The sequence below is a fragment of the Thunnus albacares genome, chromosome 2 (genome assembly GCF_914725855.1).
Source record: "Thunnus albacares chromosome 2, fThuAlb1.1, whole genome shotgun sequence".
Lineage (NCBI taxonomy): Eukaryota > Metazoa > Chordata > Actinopteri > Scombriformes > Scombridae > Thunnus > Thunnus albacares.
Window position 1 is genome coordinate 17,221,045 of NC_058107.1, and position 19,262 is coordinate 17,240,306.

General features: G+C 42.0%; 1 protein-coding gene across 3 annotated transcripts in view; it reads left to right on the top strand.

Annotated features, from left to right (window-relative positions):
- Positions 1-19,262, top strand: part of fam172a (family with sequence similarity 172 member A) — a 151,688-nt gene that overhangs the window by 67,145 nt on the left and 65,281 nt on the right. For all 3 annotated transcript variants that reach the window (XR_006406618.1, XM_044369283.1, XM_044369290.1), the window contains one exon: positions 2,886-3,005. Coding sequence is in view for 2 of the 3 variants with exons in the window: in XM_044369283.1 (XP_044225218.1) it covers positions 2,886-3,005 (120 nt within the window). In the remaining variant the exon portion in view is untranslated. The remainder of the gene's footprint in view (positions 1-2,885; positions 3,006-19,262) is intronic.

Here is a 19,262-nt window from a genome sequence, read left to right on the forward strand (position 1 = left end):
CTGCATTCATTGCTGCACTGACTGAGCTGTCCAATCTTTGAGTATACGTATATCACTTTAATCACAGGCTGTGGGATGTAAGTACTTACAGACGATTGTACTATAGGGAGCTGTCTGCACTGGAGTTCATGATGACTGACAATAAATGCACATTAATTCTGTTTACATGCACATAGGTGTGTGTGTGTGTGTGTGTGTATGGTTCACCCTTTTTTCTCTTTTTCTCTCTCTATTTATCTCTAGTTCTCTAGTTCTCTCTGCACATTTTTATTTCTTTTTGATAATATTTAGCTGTCAGCATCTGGAGACTGTCTGGTCCTGAGACTGTCTAGAGTGCAGAGTATTTTATATTCTCTGAGGAGACAGTATGGATCATATATACTCGGTAAACGCACACACACACACACATACACACACAAACAGTACATATCCTCAGTGTCCCTTGACAGTCATGGCTGAAGGATGCTGGCAACAGGTGTGCAGTTGGGACACTATTCTGACAGTGCTGACAGATGCACACACAGCATACACATACACACACACAGACAAATATACACAAACAGTGGGAAATAAATAAATAAGGTAAGATACTGTGTGAGAGCTGGTGACAGGAAGCCGGTCTCACAGGGCGGTGTGCTCCACTGCAGCTAATTAACCCCAGGAAATAATTGCAACAATATGCAAATGCTGTTTAGATAATTCACTACACTGCCATGCCAGGTAGTCAGTCACTCTGTTGCCTGCTGCTGAGGGTGAAGACAAAGAATGTGTGTGTGTGTGTGTGTTAGCGTGAGGTGGGGTGATGGAGTCAGGAGAATTGGACCACTCACCTGTTTTTATGAAGATATCAACTGTGCGATATATGTATCTTAAAATGTAAATGTAAAATATTTTTAGCAAATAAATAAATAGATTCTTTAAAAGTGGATGTCACACAGACATCATTTTGTAATGTACAGTAGCACCTAGTGTCTTAATGTCAGGCGTTGTCACTAAGGGGTGGGTGGAGAAGTGGACAAAACTGGAGACGGAGGAGCGTGAGGAAGAACAGGTGGCATCAGCAGAGAGAAAGAAGGTAGAGGAGATGGAAGTAGTGAGGGAGGGAGGCAGGCTAATGAAATGGGCTTCACAGATGAAGGGTGACATGGCAGAGGAGAGAGGAGGGAGACTTCAAAGGACTTTGATGTCACAGCATTTCAGACAGACAACTCTGCTTCAGCCAGCCCCTCCGTGCGCACAGGCAAACCCACACATACACACGCACACATGCACCGATGGCAGAAGGGCAGGGCAGAGCGGAGTTGCCTGCTCTTGCATCACACTCTGTGAATGGCGGTGGGTGCTGACACTACAACCCCCTCATGCTAATCTAGCAGTAAACACAAACACTCTGACAGGTTAATTTACCTCTAGACAAACACAGCAACAAAAACACACATCAGCACATCATCAAATAGTACAAGCGCGCACACACTTGCACACAAAGTTGTACACACAGATACGTGCAAGCGAAAACATCCCGTCAAATCACAAGCTGCCTTACTTTCTTCTAAAAGTGAAGTTTAAACCATATTTTCTTTAACGTGTGTGTGTGTGTGTGTGTGTGTGTGTGTGTGTGTGTGTGTGTGTGTGTGTGTGTGTGTGTGTGTGTGTGTGTGTGTGTGTGTGTTTCACTGTCTCCTCAATTACCACCTTTAAGAGAGCGAATATTGAAGTAATTATCTTTCTGTGATAATATACTGTCTTACTTTGTAAAATGCAAACACATTTACGGATACTAACAGGATAGTCTCTTAACACACCTGCTCTGTCCTTCACCTCATATCACTAATTATTTGTTTTGGAGTCACATTAAACCGTTTGACACTCAATTAACAGATGAGGTTCCATTCTCTATAGGCCATGTGTTTGTTTATTTCAAGATATTCTTTTTTTATATATATAGATCTGTATGCTAATTAAGAGAAATGTGTGTGTGCTTGTGTGTGTGTGTGTGTGTGAATATTATGGTGCTATCATAAATACTGTGTGGTGTTGTGATCTAGGGATACAGGTGTTTCCAGTCGACAGGGCTCCATGTGTGGTGTAACCCTCTTGTGGGAATGTATTGTTGCTTCCTATTGTGAACCAGACAGTTTGATAGGAAATCAAATTCTTGAATCAATGTCACAAGTTCATTAACGGATGCCCTTTTCTCGCCTGTACTTTTACTGTTGTTCTCTCCAGCCCTGGATAAGTGCTTACAACTCTGGTTAATTAAACATGTCTTCTGGTCACATGTGTTTGTTCCTGCTCATGTGTGTGAACTGTAAGACTGTGTCCATGCGGATGAGGGGCAGTTTGTGTGTGTGTATGCATGGGTGCAATAATGTGCCTGATTGTGTGTTTTGTATATTTATGTATATATGCCCTCGCTGTTGTTTTTCCTTTGACCTTCCCCAAGCGTCTTCCCATTATGCCTCTACTGGCGTATAGACGGGCCATCGATTGAGCAATGGGGTACAAATTAAGATTTAAACGTTACGTCACCGAGCCTATTGAGTTTTACATTTAGGGCATTTGCAATATGCAAGACTTATTGATCCACTGAAGTGTGGCTCTTTATAGAAATCACCTCAGGCCACCACCACTTTTTTTGTTTCTCTTTTATACCCCCCTCCTTTTGGCAGGCCTCGGGTGCAGGTTTTAATGCTGTAGCACTACATTTCAAAGAGTTTGATAACTATATTGATGCTTCACTGATATTGGCTGGATTCTGACACCTTAAATGAATTGTAATTGCACAACTGTGTTAGTTGGAGTTTGTTCAAGCCTTTAATGTTTCTGTCGTCAGTTAGTCTTTTTGGCTATGCATCTAACATTGGAGTGGCTTTTTTGTTTTGCAGGAAAATGGTTCTTCCGAGGAACACGTGCTGTACGTGTGGGACCACTTTGTGTCCAAAGCCGCAGCCAAGAATGTCTTCATCGTGGCCCACAGCTATGGAGGGCTGTCTTTCGTTGAGCTGGTGAGTGTTTCAGTTTTCCGCTTATCCGTCCTACCTCCCACCGACACAAAGACACAGTGAGACACACAATAGGCTCATGTCAGCACGATCACTCACATAAGGAGAAATTATATATTCCAGCACTCACATAGTCTCAGATTCAAGTTTGCAACGCCACAGAACATGCTGCACTAACACCCGTATATGCAGACAAACATGTTAGTGTGCAAAAAACAACATGCAGAGCAGAACCAACACTGGGAACCTCAGGGAAACAGGCAGCAGAGTGATAGTGTGTGAAACATGGTGGAACAATTAAAAATAAATAGCATTTAGTTTCTTTGAAAAAGTACTGGTTCTGTAAACAATCTGGTTCATCCTTGTCCTAGGGCACTATCAACCTCCTCTGCACATCAAGAACAGGAGTAAAAGAGGGGAAAACAGAGGGCTGGATAAAGAAATGTAGGGATGGCAATACAACTACAGTGGTACTGTTAAACTAGATCTGTGGCAGAGCATGCAGATATCTCAGCCTTAAAGGAGGGAGAGAATAGGTTGAAAGATGGTGAGGGAGAGGTGGATTTGAAGGAATTAATGGTGCACATGGGAGGGCAGAAATAAAAGTTTGGCCAGCCTCTTGGCTTTATAACCGCACCCTTCAGCTAAATGGGCCTGTAGTGTGTCTTTTGCGGGTTATACGAAGACTTCTGAGGTTAATGCTTTATTTTCTAGTCTTTGGTTTACTGTGATGTCCTCATGGGATTCTGCATCACATATTGATCATCACTTTCTCTTCTGTTAGTGTTTTAATGACTAGAGTTATGTAATAGTTACGCTTCAATGTGCAGATAGCCTATACAATCATGGCGAGTTATTCTTACTGAAACAGAGAAGCATTTAGGAGTCATGGTTGATGGTGGGGAAGTTAATGTTGCCATCATACTAGGTTGCTACATGCTGCTTTTGTCTCCTAGACATTACATTTATTTAAATTAGTACTATATAAGTGCAATTTCTAGGAGACATAGTTGTTGAGTTATAGTCTAATGTGTGTAACAATAGAACATACAGAGCAGTTAATGTGCCCCTTAAAGGATACGTCCTCACTCTGGGTTTGAGCTCCTTTCTTAGCATTTTAAGAACAATGAAAAATGTTAAAAACTAATAATCATTTCATAGTATTTTGGATAACTTTAATTTACCTTGGCACTGCAAAGAAACCATCACATTTTATTTGTCACATGTTTCCAAGGATACCATCATTCAAAAAAAACCTTTTTGCATATAAGTAACATAAAGCATGAATGCACATTTTTCCCCGTAAATGCTAGCATACAGTAGCTTTCTGTAGCTTGATATAAAAAAGAAGAAGAAAATCTAGTTGTAATTTTTGTAATTTCTAACTTAAAGTTTTTGTATTTTTGGCTTCTGAAATTGCAGCAACCACTTGTATGTAGCTAGTTTGGCTAAGTTCCCGGCCTATTGCTAACATGCAGCGCTAGCCATGTTAGCATTTAAAATACTGTTACTGCAAAGAACTGCACTGTATTAAGCTCTGCAAAGTAACACGCTGTGCAAGTTGTGTTTGCAAGCCGCTCTATGATCTGTGAGCTTGGCTACATTGCCAGTCAGCTGGTTTCTTGATCTGAAGGATTTACTGCTATATTCACCACATCCCATATTATTTAGGACATATCTCTCCTCTTTTCCTAGGAGGAGGAGGAGGAGGAGGAGGAGGAGGGAGGAGACACAATGAGAATATGGTTAGTGGGGGATTAAAGGTGGGCACTTGTCCCACTGGTGTTTTCAGGAATATTTTATTTTCTTTCTTTTTCTTTCACCTACTCTTTTTTGTTTAGTATTTTGTAATTTTAATTTGGCTGCTAAATATTCATGCAGTGTTTTGTCCGTGACAGCCTCACAATCTCTTGGGCTTTCTCACTGTGTGACGAAGACTAGCTATTCTCTCTGTTGGTATCTTTCTGTCTCTCTGTGTTTAAGTCAGACTTTTTCTCTCTCTCTGTGTATAAAGGCCTCGACAAGGTTCTAACTGCTTCCTTTTATGTGATGTCCTTGTCACGTGAAAACCCTCTTAAAACACTCATATACAGTGTATGCATATATAAATACGTAGCATATAGCAGATGCACTATGGGGACAATAACATCAAAACAGAGACTTGAAAGATCCTTGTGTTCACTTTAAGTGACAGGGTGTTCGAAAACACCATAGTCAGGTTTCCCTCGAGGCCATCTCAGCTTCTGTTGTCTTTCAGTCCTCCTTCTTCACCTATTCAAACCCGAAAATAACACATATACACACTCATAGTTTTTATTAGCTTCCGTCATCCACCCACCTGTACCTATCAGCAACTCTGTCTTCAGTGAGCAGTTGATTGTTAACTTGTCCAATCAATCATCATTTTTTGCAGTATAGATTTTGTTTAGGAGCATTGTTTATATAAAGTATTCCACTCAAGGCTGTTTGGCTTTTTATCCAAATGCACTCGGACAAATACTCGGATAAATATACACATGGGACTTAAAGCAACCAGTATATATTTCTCACTTGTTATTGCTGTGTTTTGCACTCCCTCACACATAAACATGCACAAACTCACGCACATACAGACATACATACACATGCACACCGTCTACTTAATTGAGGAGAAAGTGGTCCAGCGGGACAGGATGGGAGGTGTGTGCGCATGAGCAGGCGAGTGGAGAGTGGAGCCTTGCGGGATGAACCATTTGACACATGAGAAGACCCAGAGAAAACAAGCTGTCTGTGGGTTAATTACTACTCCCCTTTGCAGTTAATAAATACATTTCTGATCAAGCACATCAAAAAGGCCCGCCATTAATTTCTCCTGCTCGCTCCCCTTGCTCCGGAGCATGTTAGCCCCTGTTTGGAGCACTCAAGTGTTTCATTGCAATTTGATTTCTTTTAAAACACTTCACAGTGTGTACTGACTAATTATAGATACATCAAAGAGTAGCTAACTGCCTTTGAATGAGAGCGCAAGAGAGAAAGAGAAGCTTTCGCTGCAGGGGGAAGGCTGCTCGCTTTTTCTCTGCTTCGCCCCCACCTTTTTTGCCCTTTTACCCTCTCTATCATTCTTTAGCTATCACGAAATCCATCCATCCATCTCAGTTCACTGTTGCAGTTTTTGCCATCTCTCTATCTCTCCCTTGGAGTCTCTAGTCTCCTCTGACATCTGCTTTCATGCTTGGTCAGCCCGCTCCTTCTTGGTCCTCCTTCTGTGTCTCTCTCAGCTATGTAGTTTTAATGGAAGATGGGTCCTGGTCCCGCAATCATAACACTTTGTTTTGAACCCGGTATTCCTATAAGTCCAAGATATTTTAGCCTTCCTGCGTACTCTCTTTCTCTCTGCATTTCTCTATGACACTTACATACTGGCCATGCTCCTGGCCATGTTCCAGGTCCACATCATCCTCTCTTCACCTGATCACAAAGTCTCCCCCCAGAACGGACCAGATAGAGAGGAAGGGACCGAAGGGATAGGATCATACAGAACGAGGTCCTTGCCTCTATCTCTCCCTCTGCTCAGCCTGTCTTTTCATCTTTCTTCATTGCCACAAGTTGGGGGTGGAAGTGGAAGTGGTGGTTGTGGTGGTGGTGGTGGTGGTGGTGGTGGTGGTGGTGGTGGTTGTGTTGAGGAAGGGTTGTCTAACCTGCACTAACCTTCCCGCTCACAGAATGAAAAAGGAGCACTCTTATTGGATAGGACAGGGCAGCATTATATAAGGTCTTACGTAAGAATGCATCTGTCTCCCAGTACACAAATGTGTGGGTGCCAACCAGACAACCAGCCAACCGCCACAACAGCCCCTCAAAAACATGATTACAGATTTAAGTGTCCTCTATGAACACGCCACATACATACAGTACATGCTTGCTGCATATCTTTTTGTGCACTTTGTGTATAGTGCCATCTGTTTCAATCTATAATGAATATAGCTAGTTCTCTCTCTATCATGTGTGGTTGTGTGTGTGTGTGTGTGTGTGTGTGTGTGTGTGTGTGTGTGTGTGTGTGTGTGCGTGCGTGCGTGTGTGTGTGTGCACGTTATGGCTAGGTGTCAGATGTGGGAAGAGATGCTTGAGGTGAGACAGACAGATATGGAGGATTTCTTCACTCCTTGTGGACTTCATCACTATGCCGGTGTGTGGAGGATGAGAAAGATGAAACACTGCTGGGTGAATCAGTGTGAGTCAGAGAAGTTAGTTTTACATAGCTTGGAGTTTAGAAAGTGATTGAATTTCTCCACTGTGATACAGCGTCCTTAGACTAAATTAGAATTTTTAATGTAGTACAGTATGGGAAGATGCAAGATGCAAGCTTATTTCTGTCGAACAATGCTGTGCATTGTTCGTGCATAATCAGATTCACAAGCTAAAGTACAAGTAAGTTAAAGTAAGTTGTGCTTATATTTCTGCCTGTTTAAGATTTCTTATTCATTTACCACGGAAAGATCTCCAAACAAGCCCATTGCATCTCTTTTGCAATACAACAGTTTTTTTTAAAATTTTCTTTACATTTTCAGTTTCCACGTTTCTCACTCCTTATTCATTGTTGCTGTACATACCAAACCATTTCACTGTGATATTTGCCATACTTAAAAATCCACTTTCCTCTATGTAGTCCTTTGTGTCCTCATTTCCTTCGCCCTCCTGATTCTCCCTCTCCCAGTCGTGGAGACCCTCAGGGCAGCGACAGTGCCAATTATGCCCTCTGTGCAGGACTCTGGGTCTGGCAGTGGTCTGTACAGCTTCATGACTGGCATGGTAACAGCTCGCTGAACACATGACGCAGTGCAAACTCTCCTGATTTTAGTCCTCACCCTTTTTACAGCATGCCCCTGGAAAATCACAAACATTTACATGGACATCAAGTCATAGAGTAGAATACAATTTAGAGAAGTGTTTAGTTGTTATTGTACTTAATCCTAATTTATCATTTAATAGAGCTCAGACATAGAAATTCATAGCTTCACTCATGCTCTTTAATGGCATCCAGTTTTTTTTTTAATTCACTTATTTAATGTTGTGTAATGTTTATTATCCACTCCATTACTTAGTGGTTTTTCACAAAATATATACATTGAGGGAAGTATGCTTATTTTTTTGTCTCACTGTAATTTTTAAATTTTGCTGCTTGTGTATATAAAATGTATAGAAATAGAAAATGACACATTACGGTTTAAGGTGCAGTTAGAGTACCGTATGCACTGGAGCCATGGATGGATTACTGAATGGACCTACTGGGCATAGGCCCAGGGGCCCAAAGGCCCAAAGGGTTAGGGGTCCCCTGGACCAGAGCCTCTATTTCAAGTGACTGTAACATTTTTTGTTGGAAAGTCACAGAGCTCAGTTAAAAGTAGGGATGTTCTGGTCATGCTTTCTTGCAACTGATCCTGATCAGTCTTTCAATATTGCCAGCCAAATCTACTCCAATATTTGTTTTTTTCCCCTTCATATTACAGCTGCACAGCATGCTGAGGCCTCAATAACATTCATTCAAATAAAGTAACGTTAGCAAAGCAATTTGAAATAAAATAGCAGCTCTGCTTCAAGAATATATAAACTGCATCTCAAGCTTCCTCTGATGGTTTCCTATAATATTCTGTATAGTGTGCTCTGTGCAGTAGTATTTAGTATAATATCTGTACAGATGACAGTCAGTGTGGATCTGCTGTGGAAGGAAACTTTGGACAGGAGTCAGACAGCATCTCTTTATCTCCAGTGTGACCTTAATACTGAAGTTCAGGTGTAGTTTTTGAACAGCACCTGACAGTCCAGCTTCACCTGTAGAATTTTGATTGTAGTTGTTTTGCATCTCTTTCACTTGACATGCCCTGCTGTTATGTAGCAGGGTTGGAAGACCTTTTACATGTCTCTGTCCAGGGGCCCATTGTGTCACTATCCATCCATGACTGGAACTATGGTATTTAATGACTAATGACAGTTGGGAGAAGTGACTACATGCACATGCAGCCTCTCATACTGTAAGTTTTTAAGCTCTTAACAAAGCCTAGCTGACTTTTGGATAGACCGGTGACTAGCTTCCTAATAAACACGACACAAAATGTAAATAAGACAAATTTGAAGTTGTTGGAAGTAGCATTTTTTTCTCTTTTGTCGGAAATTAGCCATCTCAACACTGCTTCCTATGTTTGTGCTTACCTAGACTAAACACATCCTGGACCGATCTCTCTACTGAATGCACAGACATGAAATTGATATCGATCCTCTTACAGTATCTAAATACCAGTCTAAGCACAAACAAGTTTATTTCCCAAAATGTTGGAGTATTCCTTTCAACTGTGTCAAACTAAGTTCCACATTTATGTCCATCTCAAATACTCTTCAAGGACCACTGCAACCTTCACCTGAGTTCATCATCACACAAGAAAAAAGTCACTTTAATTTGTTGACAAAATCATCCCGGCTGTGAAAACGTCCGTACACGGGCTCTGAAAATCCCCTCGTCTAATGTTATATGCACGTCTTGCCTGCCTTCGAAACTCTGCGTACTATCCTGTCTATTGCTTCTGGAGGGGATGAAGAGAAGGTTTGTTTTTATCTCAAGGTTCTCCATAGCTGGCGGGCTTGCAAGCGGTGCGGTAGTAGTGCAGTTTCCTGTGTGTATGTCTGTCTGCATGTGCTGATGTGCACTTGTGTGTATGTCTCTCTATGTCTGCAAGTGGGTGCACACGTATTGTAGGGGTTTCTGTTTGCCTGAGTGTATGTGTGTGTGCATGTATACATGTGTGGATGACTGAGTGTGTCAGCCCTAGCCTGAAGAAGCCTGTATCGTCCTAAACAGAACAACTTGGTGGAGAGCAGCTATCAGAGTCACGTTAGGGGAGGAGAGGAGGAGAGGGTGAGAGGCGATGATAAATGGCTGGGGCACACTAGCAGAAATTAGTGGAGCCGTATGCAAAGCTGTGGTGTTTTGTTTGATGTGAAACAAAAGGACCACCATGACAAAAGTGCCTGCCAGCTTGCACAGCAGGACAGAAGCCCTCAGGACATACACCATCACCACTGTGGGTTTGCGCATGTGCACGTGTGTTGGTACGCTCTTGCGTGTGCGTGTATGTGGTAATGCATGCATATCATGCATGGTACTGTTTTCCAGTCCTGTCTATATTATGTATATTATCCCTCTCTGTGTTTTTGTGCTCCACTCGTAATGACAGACAATGCCTAGCCCTTTGTACACCATGAAAAGACATGGTTTCTTCCTCACTACAGCTACAGCATATTTGCTCCATTAAGTGGCTGAAATATAGACGTCTAATTTCTTTGTGAATGAATAGGCATCTTAGAGAGCGGCTCTTCTCTTAACATAAGGATGTAAATTGAACTGTTTAAATGTCACGGCTAGCAAGCTGATTTGATTTGAATTGATTTGCTTGTTTCTGGAAAAAAGACCTCCCTTGCCAAACCTTAGCTGCGCTGGCTGCCACAGATAGACCAAGGTCTTTCTTTCCACCTCAACAACACATTGTAGGGCTTCTGAATTCTTCTATCTGCTGTGATTATGTACAAATGGCCTTCATTTGCCATCCATTTCAAAGCTGTAGTGCTGCATTGTGACTAGAGGCAGATGACGCAGACCAAATTACAGCGGGTTTGCTGCCTGAAAAGGATACTCGCACAATAGGCTTTGTGAAGTATTCCCTTCAATACGACGCCATTATTCTCACCTTTGTTGGTGTTTCTCTCTATGTTTCAGGAGCATCTTTGGTTTCTAGATTACATTTGTGGTGTTGGGGAGGAGTGGGGGGGTTGAAAATACTTTACTCACCTCTTGTCTCTCTTGTGTTATTCCTACAATATCAAGGGAAATTGATTTTGTGTGAGGGGTTCTAATTTTTTGTTTGCTGGATTTTTTAATTGCCTTTCTTTTTAATTTGGTCTTGTTTTATTGCCATATACTTGCAGGACAATCAAGACATACCTGCTTCTTAACATTAAACATACAGTTTATTCCTCTTTTCAGTCATGTTGCTTTCAAATGTCTCAATGAACTGGAGGGAAGCAATCTGAGAAGCCGTACAAAATTGCTGTAGTCTTGAATCTGTCATGCTGTGTTAGAATACAGAGCGGATCCTATTTGTCCACTCAGTAATCAGTTCCCTGCTTCATCATGTTTCTATGTGCAGCTAGCATCTTCCTGTCCTCATATTGTTCAATACGTCACGCTGTTTGAGTCACTGAGCGACTAACTGGCTAGCTTATTAGTTATCAGTGGTGTTGTTGTCTATGAACAAAAAGATTCCAAGAAGATACGGACTTTTAATAGCATGTCTTTTTTGTGCACATTCAACACATCCTCATAAAAAAATACAGTATAGGTCTAAAATTCAGGCTGGAAAAAAATTACCAATACATTTATATCATCTAGCTACTGTAGTAATGCACTGTGGCTTTCCAAAACCGTTACAAATCACCGTTAAAAAACAATAATGTTTTGTGGTGTGACAACGCTGTGGTTAAGGTCTGGTTAGGTTTAGGCACCATGACCACTTGGTTAGGGTTAGAGACAAATCATGGTTTGGGTTAAAATGATCACTTGAAACGTGGTTTATACTTCCTTAAAGTTTTTTTAAAAAATATCCTGACTCCCAGTTGGAAACATAACTATCTATCTAGCCATCCTCTCAACCTGCTTCCTCCTAACAAGGCAAAAATCATCTTATCAAGTCACCTTATATTGACGTCATCTGAACTGTCATTTCCCTGAGTCATAATTACTACGGCTGCTAGATGGCGTAAACGTATCTATAGGTCGTTTTTGCCAGCCTGAATTTTAGACATATACTGTTGGTTTTCTTGTGAGGAACGGGCTTGCACACTCAGTCGCTTCATGTTCATGCATTTATTGAAGGTTCCCCATATTTTCCCACAGTTTTGCTAGCATATATACACTACAACTACAAACTACAACTACCACTGCACATTATTGTAATCAGTTGACTTTATTTTCTCCTTTTTAGTAACTTTCCATATGCTATATTCTATTTGTGTTCAGTGTTTTAACAGCTGCCTCCCATAAATTTATTTCAGGAGTACTGCAAGTATAACTAGATAAAAAAGACTACGTGTTTCAGTACATTTTATGTTTGTTTTTTATTTCTTGTTTCCCTAACTTTTGTTATTCTTTTGAATGGTCAAGGGTTATAAAGGTCATCTGAGACATAGCCAACAACCAAGGGCAATTCAATGCATCACCTTTATTTTCACACTATATAAAAACCTGGGGATATACAGTATGTATCTTGTTTTGATCGAACTCTCCCACAGTGTACTCAACAGCCAGAGACAGACATGGAGCTGTTACTCTCACCTCAAGCTCTGACGCAGGAGCAGTCAATACACTTCACGATCACTTCCTCACATTGTGGTTTCCATCATCAGTTCAAAAGTCCCTCTGTCTCTCTGTTTATGTTTTTTACTTATTTGCCAGTATCTTTATCTTTATCATTCTGTTTTGTCTCTCTCTATGGTAACCAATAGTTAAAGTTCACAGCTATCTGTCTTTTTTCAGGACCAGTTCAGTAAGTTGTTGTCGATCCTTTTCTGCTTACTGTGAGAAAAGTTGTTATGCAATAGCATGATCATCAGTCTCCCCGTCACCACCTTTACTTGTACATAATCAAGTCGTACACTACTTCTAATTGATCTGTGATACCTTTTGCTGACACCAATATTACACTTTAATATATAAGGACATTAGTTAATGTCATGTTGTTCATTTTGAGTAGGTTGCCCTATCCAGTTTTTTCGGTCTGACCATCCATCGTTTTAAATGGTCGAGCACGCTTTCACCAGGTCGTCACGGTTACCCACTCTCCTCCTTCGTTCCTCAAAACACACACAGATGTTGCCATGGTGACGTAATTGAAAATCATTACATCTCAAACAAGTATTGTTGAGGTGACTATTCATAAGTCTCCTCTCACCTTTTTGTCTTCCTATTTTTTTTTCCTCCCTAGTGAAAAGGAAGTGAAAAATCCATCTGTCCTCAGTGCATCATTGTGCAAAGGCTCAAAGGATCTCTCTTGTCCTGCCCCACCCACCCCATACCCCACCTCTTCAACACAGGGATCTTTTTTTTTGCCACTTTGTGATATAAGAAGCAGAGCTAGTTGAAGTTCATTTGAGTTCAGTAAAATCTAGAGGGATTCATCATTACATATTTACTGGCTGAGGCTGATCTTGCTGTAAGGTTCTACCCTCGTCCCATTGATCTAGTGCGCATGTTCACTCCTGAGGTTATGCGACGTGCCTCCATTTGCATAAGGCCCTGGGCAAGGTTCTTTCCACCATTGATTGGCCTGTCCATGAGCGCCCCGTGCCTTCTCACATTGATCACTTTGTTTTTTCCCGGAGACAGTGCTACTCAGAGTTCAGCTGCAGCTCTGGTATATCAGACCTGCCGGAGGAAGAGAGAGAGAGACAGAGAGAGAGAGAGCAAGGAGGAGAAATAGAAGGAAAAAAAGAGAGCATGAGAAAGGGGGAAGTATGTAGGAGTCAAAGGATAGATGGAAAACTTAAAAGCCAATATCTTTACAATTTTCCATACTTTTCCTTGAAATTTTGACACTTAAGCTGAGAAAGGTAAAAAATAGTTTTTGCGCTGCCACCCTGTATCTTTGCTCCTTTGAACTTGTATCTCCATGAGCTAGCTGCCTGAGAGGGCAAATGCAATACAATGATATAATTATATAAAGATGATATAAAGGACTAAACATGCAAATATGCGCATAGTCAGATGTACAACGAAACACATACAACACTCAGACAGACAGAGATTAGTATCTCTACTCATACCTGAATTCCTGCCATAATCAAACAGCCCTCTTCCCTTCGTCTTCCTCCTCACCCTCTGCTTCAACTCTGGTCTGCTTGTATCAGTGTTCTACAAAGAAAGCTCTCCTCCCTGCGCTGTCTCTCGCTTTTGTTTTTTTTCCTTCTCTTGGCCGTTTCCATTCTTGTACCAGCACTGTCTGCCTTATAGCCGCTCAGACAGGCTTCCTTCTCGCTACTCTCTCCTTATCTCTGTTTTAAAGTCAATATTACTGAACGTTTTCTGTTTTGTTTTTGAGTTTATGACAGACAGACCCTAATCATATACTATATATCTGGTGTAGTATTCTTGTGTATGATGTGCACAATATTTGCGATTGAATTAGTTTTTACATATTCTTGCATTTGTGCGGTTTTATGAAGGTAGAGGAGATAAAGCACTAAAAATAGGACATCTCTGATGTACCTAAAAATTTTTAAGTAATGAGACTTTTTACGAAAATAAGTCAAACCAGATGTCTATATACTAATCATGTCCTTGATTGCATTACATATTACATCAATGGCTAATGTGTTTACATTTCAATTCATGCATTTGTACCATTGTGTGTTTATCCAGCATGGCGTCAGTGGCGGTGCAAGGCTCAGACTCCCATAATGCACCTCTTCTCTTTGTTCTGCTGTGTGAGAAGCAGTGCGCCGCTTTGTCTGCTTCTCTCGTTCCTCTCGGCTCGTTGCCTCAGAGGCAAGGTCTCGCTCTCTTCCCTCTCCTCCTCTTCAGACCTCTCTCACTCTTTCTTTCACTTTTTAATACCCATCGGGCACTGCTGTCCATTTCTCTCACTCCTCTCCTCGGCGTTCATTGTCTTTTACCTTCGGTCTTAATTCACAGCAAAACTGTCCTTCACTCGTTCATTCTTCCTCTGCCCTTTGCCACTGTTTTTAAAAATGTCAAACACTCCTTGTTAGCGATTTTTGATTTATGTGTGTATGTGACTCTCTCCCTCCTCTAAGCTTCTTTGGTCACCCTCCTACTGTCAACTCTCTCTTACCACTTACCTGTAAACTCACCTCTTCTTGTTTTTTTTTTCCTTTTCCTTTTATCTTGTGCCTCAGTGTATATGTTCTTTCACCTGTTTTTTGCTCTTCCCCTTTGCTTCACTTTCTTTCTCCCTTCCCTCTCTTAACCTCAGCTTCACAACGGCCTTGCTACTTCATGCTATGCCGTCTCTCCTATCCTTTACTTGAGACTGACCTCACTTCTGTCCTTCTCCTTTACACATTTTTATATTTTGTCCTTTTCAACAGATGTCTGTGTCCAAGACCATCCATTTTTCCCACTCCTTCCACTGTCTCACACTCTCAGTATTAAGAACTCATCTCTGAATTGCTGTTTATTTATTTTGTGTAGAACCGCTAGATGAAAATTGTAATCTGAAGTTTATCATTCAATATCATCTAAGATACTGAATGAACTGTGTATAAAGGCTCGTGTTTTTCTTACCTGAAAATGCGAGTAGCTCACAATCATTTAAGAAGTATTTTTGTTTCCTTTTTTTTTTGAGTAGATGTCACATTTTTCTTTTTCCTTTATGTCCTTTTTTGCCTTTTATTCTTGCCAATCACTCACACTCACTTTTCCCACTGTGGTATTTCCATGCATTCACCTGCTGTGTCTGAGTGTGTCAGCTGGTTACGACCTAGGTCACCTTCACCAGAGAGGGAATACGAGCGGTTGACGTGAGGTTTGAATGTGGTGGAGATGACATGTTGACAGCTCAAATGAATCACTTGTTCCATGTCATTTTTTCCTCCCCCCTTGTTAATTCTTCTATAAGAATGCATACAATATACGAGAGGAATCTTGAGGACATATGGAGTTGCAAATTGTCACGCGGGCATCACACAAATTCAACACATTCAATCCAGTTTGCTTTTCTGTCTTTTTCTTCTTTCTCTGCCCTCAAGATTTTGAATGGTCTCATTCTGTGCTGAATGTAGGAGGAAGAATAAGTCTTAGGAATTGAAAAGAGAGAAAGTGTCATTTCTGAAAAGCTTTGAGGAACAGCTAGGCGGATCCTGGTGCAAATGTCAGTGAACTCAGTGACTCTTAAGGTTGAAGTTTAAACCCTCTCTCCCTCCTCTGCGCCTGTTTCTCTCATCGTCTCTCTCCTTTTTGCTTTTTTCCTCCAAACTCAGCTTCTTCATCCACGCCTGCCTCCTTCACTCTCTGCTCTCCATGGCTCAGAAGGCAGCTGTGGCTCAGGAGGTGTAGAGCAGGTCGTCCACCAATCAGAAGGTTGGTGGTTCGAACCCCCGGCTCCTGGGGATCAAAACCTGTCGAATGCATGCATGACGAAGTGTCCTCGGGCAAGATCCTGAACCCCAAATTGCTTGTGATGGCTGCACCTTCAGTGTGTGTGTGAATGAGTGAATGAGCATTAGAAACATTGTAAAGTCCTTTGGATAAAAAGCGCTATATCGCTCCCATTGAGCAGGTTGGCATCTTGCATGGCAGCCTCTGCCATCAGTGTATGAATGTGTGTGTGAATGGATGAATGTTGGCATGTGTTGTAAAACGCTTTGAGTGGTCGGTAAACTAGAAAAGTGCTATATAAATGCAGTCCATTTACCATTTGCAGTCCATTCTGTTTTTCACTGCTTTTAAAGTTCATTGAATGTGATGTTGGCATTCTATGATGTTTTTGCCTTACCTACTCGAAACCCCAGGGTCAAGGCGTTCTTTTATTTCTTTTTTTTCTTGCACGTTTCCTCTAGTGTTTAAACAGAAAAGATGCCGATGGAGTTGATGACAAAGGAAAAACAGGCAATCTCACAATTTCTCAGTTACTTCCTATTTTCTGCATTTTGAGCTTGAAATACCCTATATTGGCTCTTCAGCTGATCTATACCCACTTCTATAGCCTCCAATAATTATGGAAAGCCTAGTTTGAATCCTTTATGGCAATTTTTTCCAGGGGTGTGTTTTAGTTATGTACCTGCAGTAAAGCATATTTAATTTTTTAAGCCTGGAAAGCTGACAGTGAAAAGAGATGAACTGTTTTATGTGCCATTTTAAGGCTTTATGTGCTGTGAAATACGATGGGGGTTATGAAAGAGCAAAAGGATGGTAGAGAGAGGAAGGGAGAAGGAGAGTGAGTGAGAGACTCCTGGTGTGGAGCAGCCTTTGATGTCTTAGCTGGCTTGGAGCTGAATGCGGAACTCACTGAAGGGTAGGCCTTGTTTCATGGTGGGAATATGAAGCTGGATGTGCTGTCCAACTGAAAAAAGAAAAAAAAAAAAACACACATATTTGCACAGGTTTTTTTTTTTTAATGTATTCATGTTTATGTACAAATGTTTTTATCTTCAAGCATGAGTGTGCGTTTTGCTCCAAAAGGCTTGTTTGTTGTCCCAGTAAGCTACGTTTTCATTTCTCCCCCGTCATGTCACTCATTAGTTTGTGGTTCATGTCCAGTTCCGTTACCAGGCCACGTTGGGTGGCTTAGTAATTCACAGTCTGTGTGTGTGTGTGTGTGTGTGTGTGTGTGTGTCTCTGTCTCATATATATTCCGCTTTCCTATTAGATGGCTTCACACTCGACGATTTCTCTGGACTCCTCTGACATCGGCTTTCATGCATGGCCTGCCTGCTTCTCTTCTTCTCCTACGCTCTCTCTCACTTTCTCGCTCTCTCGGCCTCGAACATTAAAAACATCTTGGTCGTGTCAGACATCTTTTAACCCCCCCTCCCCCCAACACCAGCCAGCTCACATGTCCACTACACCCCCATCCCCCATTCTAGCTCCTTAACTTTACTTTCATCCATTCTTCATCCCTTGTTCCCTCCATCCTTCTCCTTCCTTCCCCTGGTCTTGCCCCTTCCACCCTCCCCCACCGCCATGTCTTCCACATGTGATGCCACTTCTCCCATGAATCCAGCCTCTTCACCTCTTGCTACTCCCCCCCTCCTCTTTCTCTCTCTTCCTCCTTGCTCGCTTCCTGTATCTGTTTTTGTGGCTTTGCTTGGGGTTATGGTTAGTTGATTTGGTCTGATTTCTCTTTGATGAAAACACTAGGGGGCACTGCCTGTCCTTCGTTACCCCTCTCTTTTCCTTAGCAGGCTTCGATGTATGTGTATTTGTGTATGCGTGTGTCTTGTCTGTGTCTGTGTGCCTGTGCGTGAGCCCCTGTTTGTGTTTGTATTTTTGTTAAAAAGCAGTCCCTTGTCTGTAATGGATGACACAGATCTGCATTCAGACAGGCAGGAAGGCAGGCAGGCAGGCAGGCAGCAGGTCTCTGGTGGTCACCGGGGCTAGTGTTCTGCAGTCGTCCGCACCCTTCTGTCCCCACTTCCACCCCCCCGTTTCTGTTTGGTGAACACAGGGGTGCGGGTTAATGAAAAGGGCTTGGACCACTGAGAGGAGCGACAGTCATCTCCCAGACACCTCTGCTCACCTCCAGCCCTCTGAGACCCTCTCGCCATGACAGGCCCCCCTTCCCCACGTCTCTCTCCCCACGTTAGCCCTCCATCCCCCTGGGTCACACCACATCGTCTGGCTGCCCGGTGGCCGCCAAACACAGCTCACCCAGTGTGGCATTAGACAAAGGTAGACAAACTAAAAGAGAGAGTGGCACATATTAACAGTTGTGAAGAAAAATGCACAAGAGCGACTGCCCTGTTTATCCAAAAGGCTAGGATTTAGACAAGACCTCGGACACATTCGGGTTCAAGGAAGAATTGGCTCTAGACACCGGAGTGGGAGAGAAGACAGGGAGGGCTCAGACCTTTGTTTCTACTCTGCTGGTCGGGTGCTTGTTGTGGCGCTCCACTTTATGTGGACAGCAGTACTCAAGTTGTTTTCTCTGCTTAATTTATACACACAATACATAGTATACAATTAGTGATTATGCTTACTTCTCTGGTGTATCTTTAAGCCTACTGATGATTGTAATTGTTTTTGAAGGAAAATTCGAATTATTGATTTGTTGTGGGATTTTTTTTTTTTTTTTTTTTTTTTGTGGTAAGCAGACAGCTGATGAGGGGTGTTTGATAGTGCTAATTGGCAGCTCCCGTCCATGCAGCGTGTGGTTGGTGGTGGGTTGGGGCTGGGCGAAGTGAAGCGCTGCTATTGTTTAGAGGTGTCAAACCCAACACAGAACAAAGAGGACGGGAGAAATGTGCTGCGCTCGCCTATCAGTGTGCTGAAAGTGGCTAAAGTACACACATACACACACACACGCACACGTATAAATATATATTATATATATATATATATATGTATGAATGCACATGTGTTTGTGCATCTACTTGCATATACACACACACACAACAGCATATTACCTGGAGTCATATACACCAGCGTTCACTCACACTGACATGCGTGCACACACAGAAACACCTACCAACGCACACATGCACACTCTTAGACAAACTGCC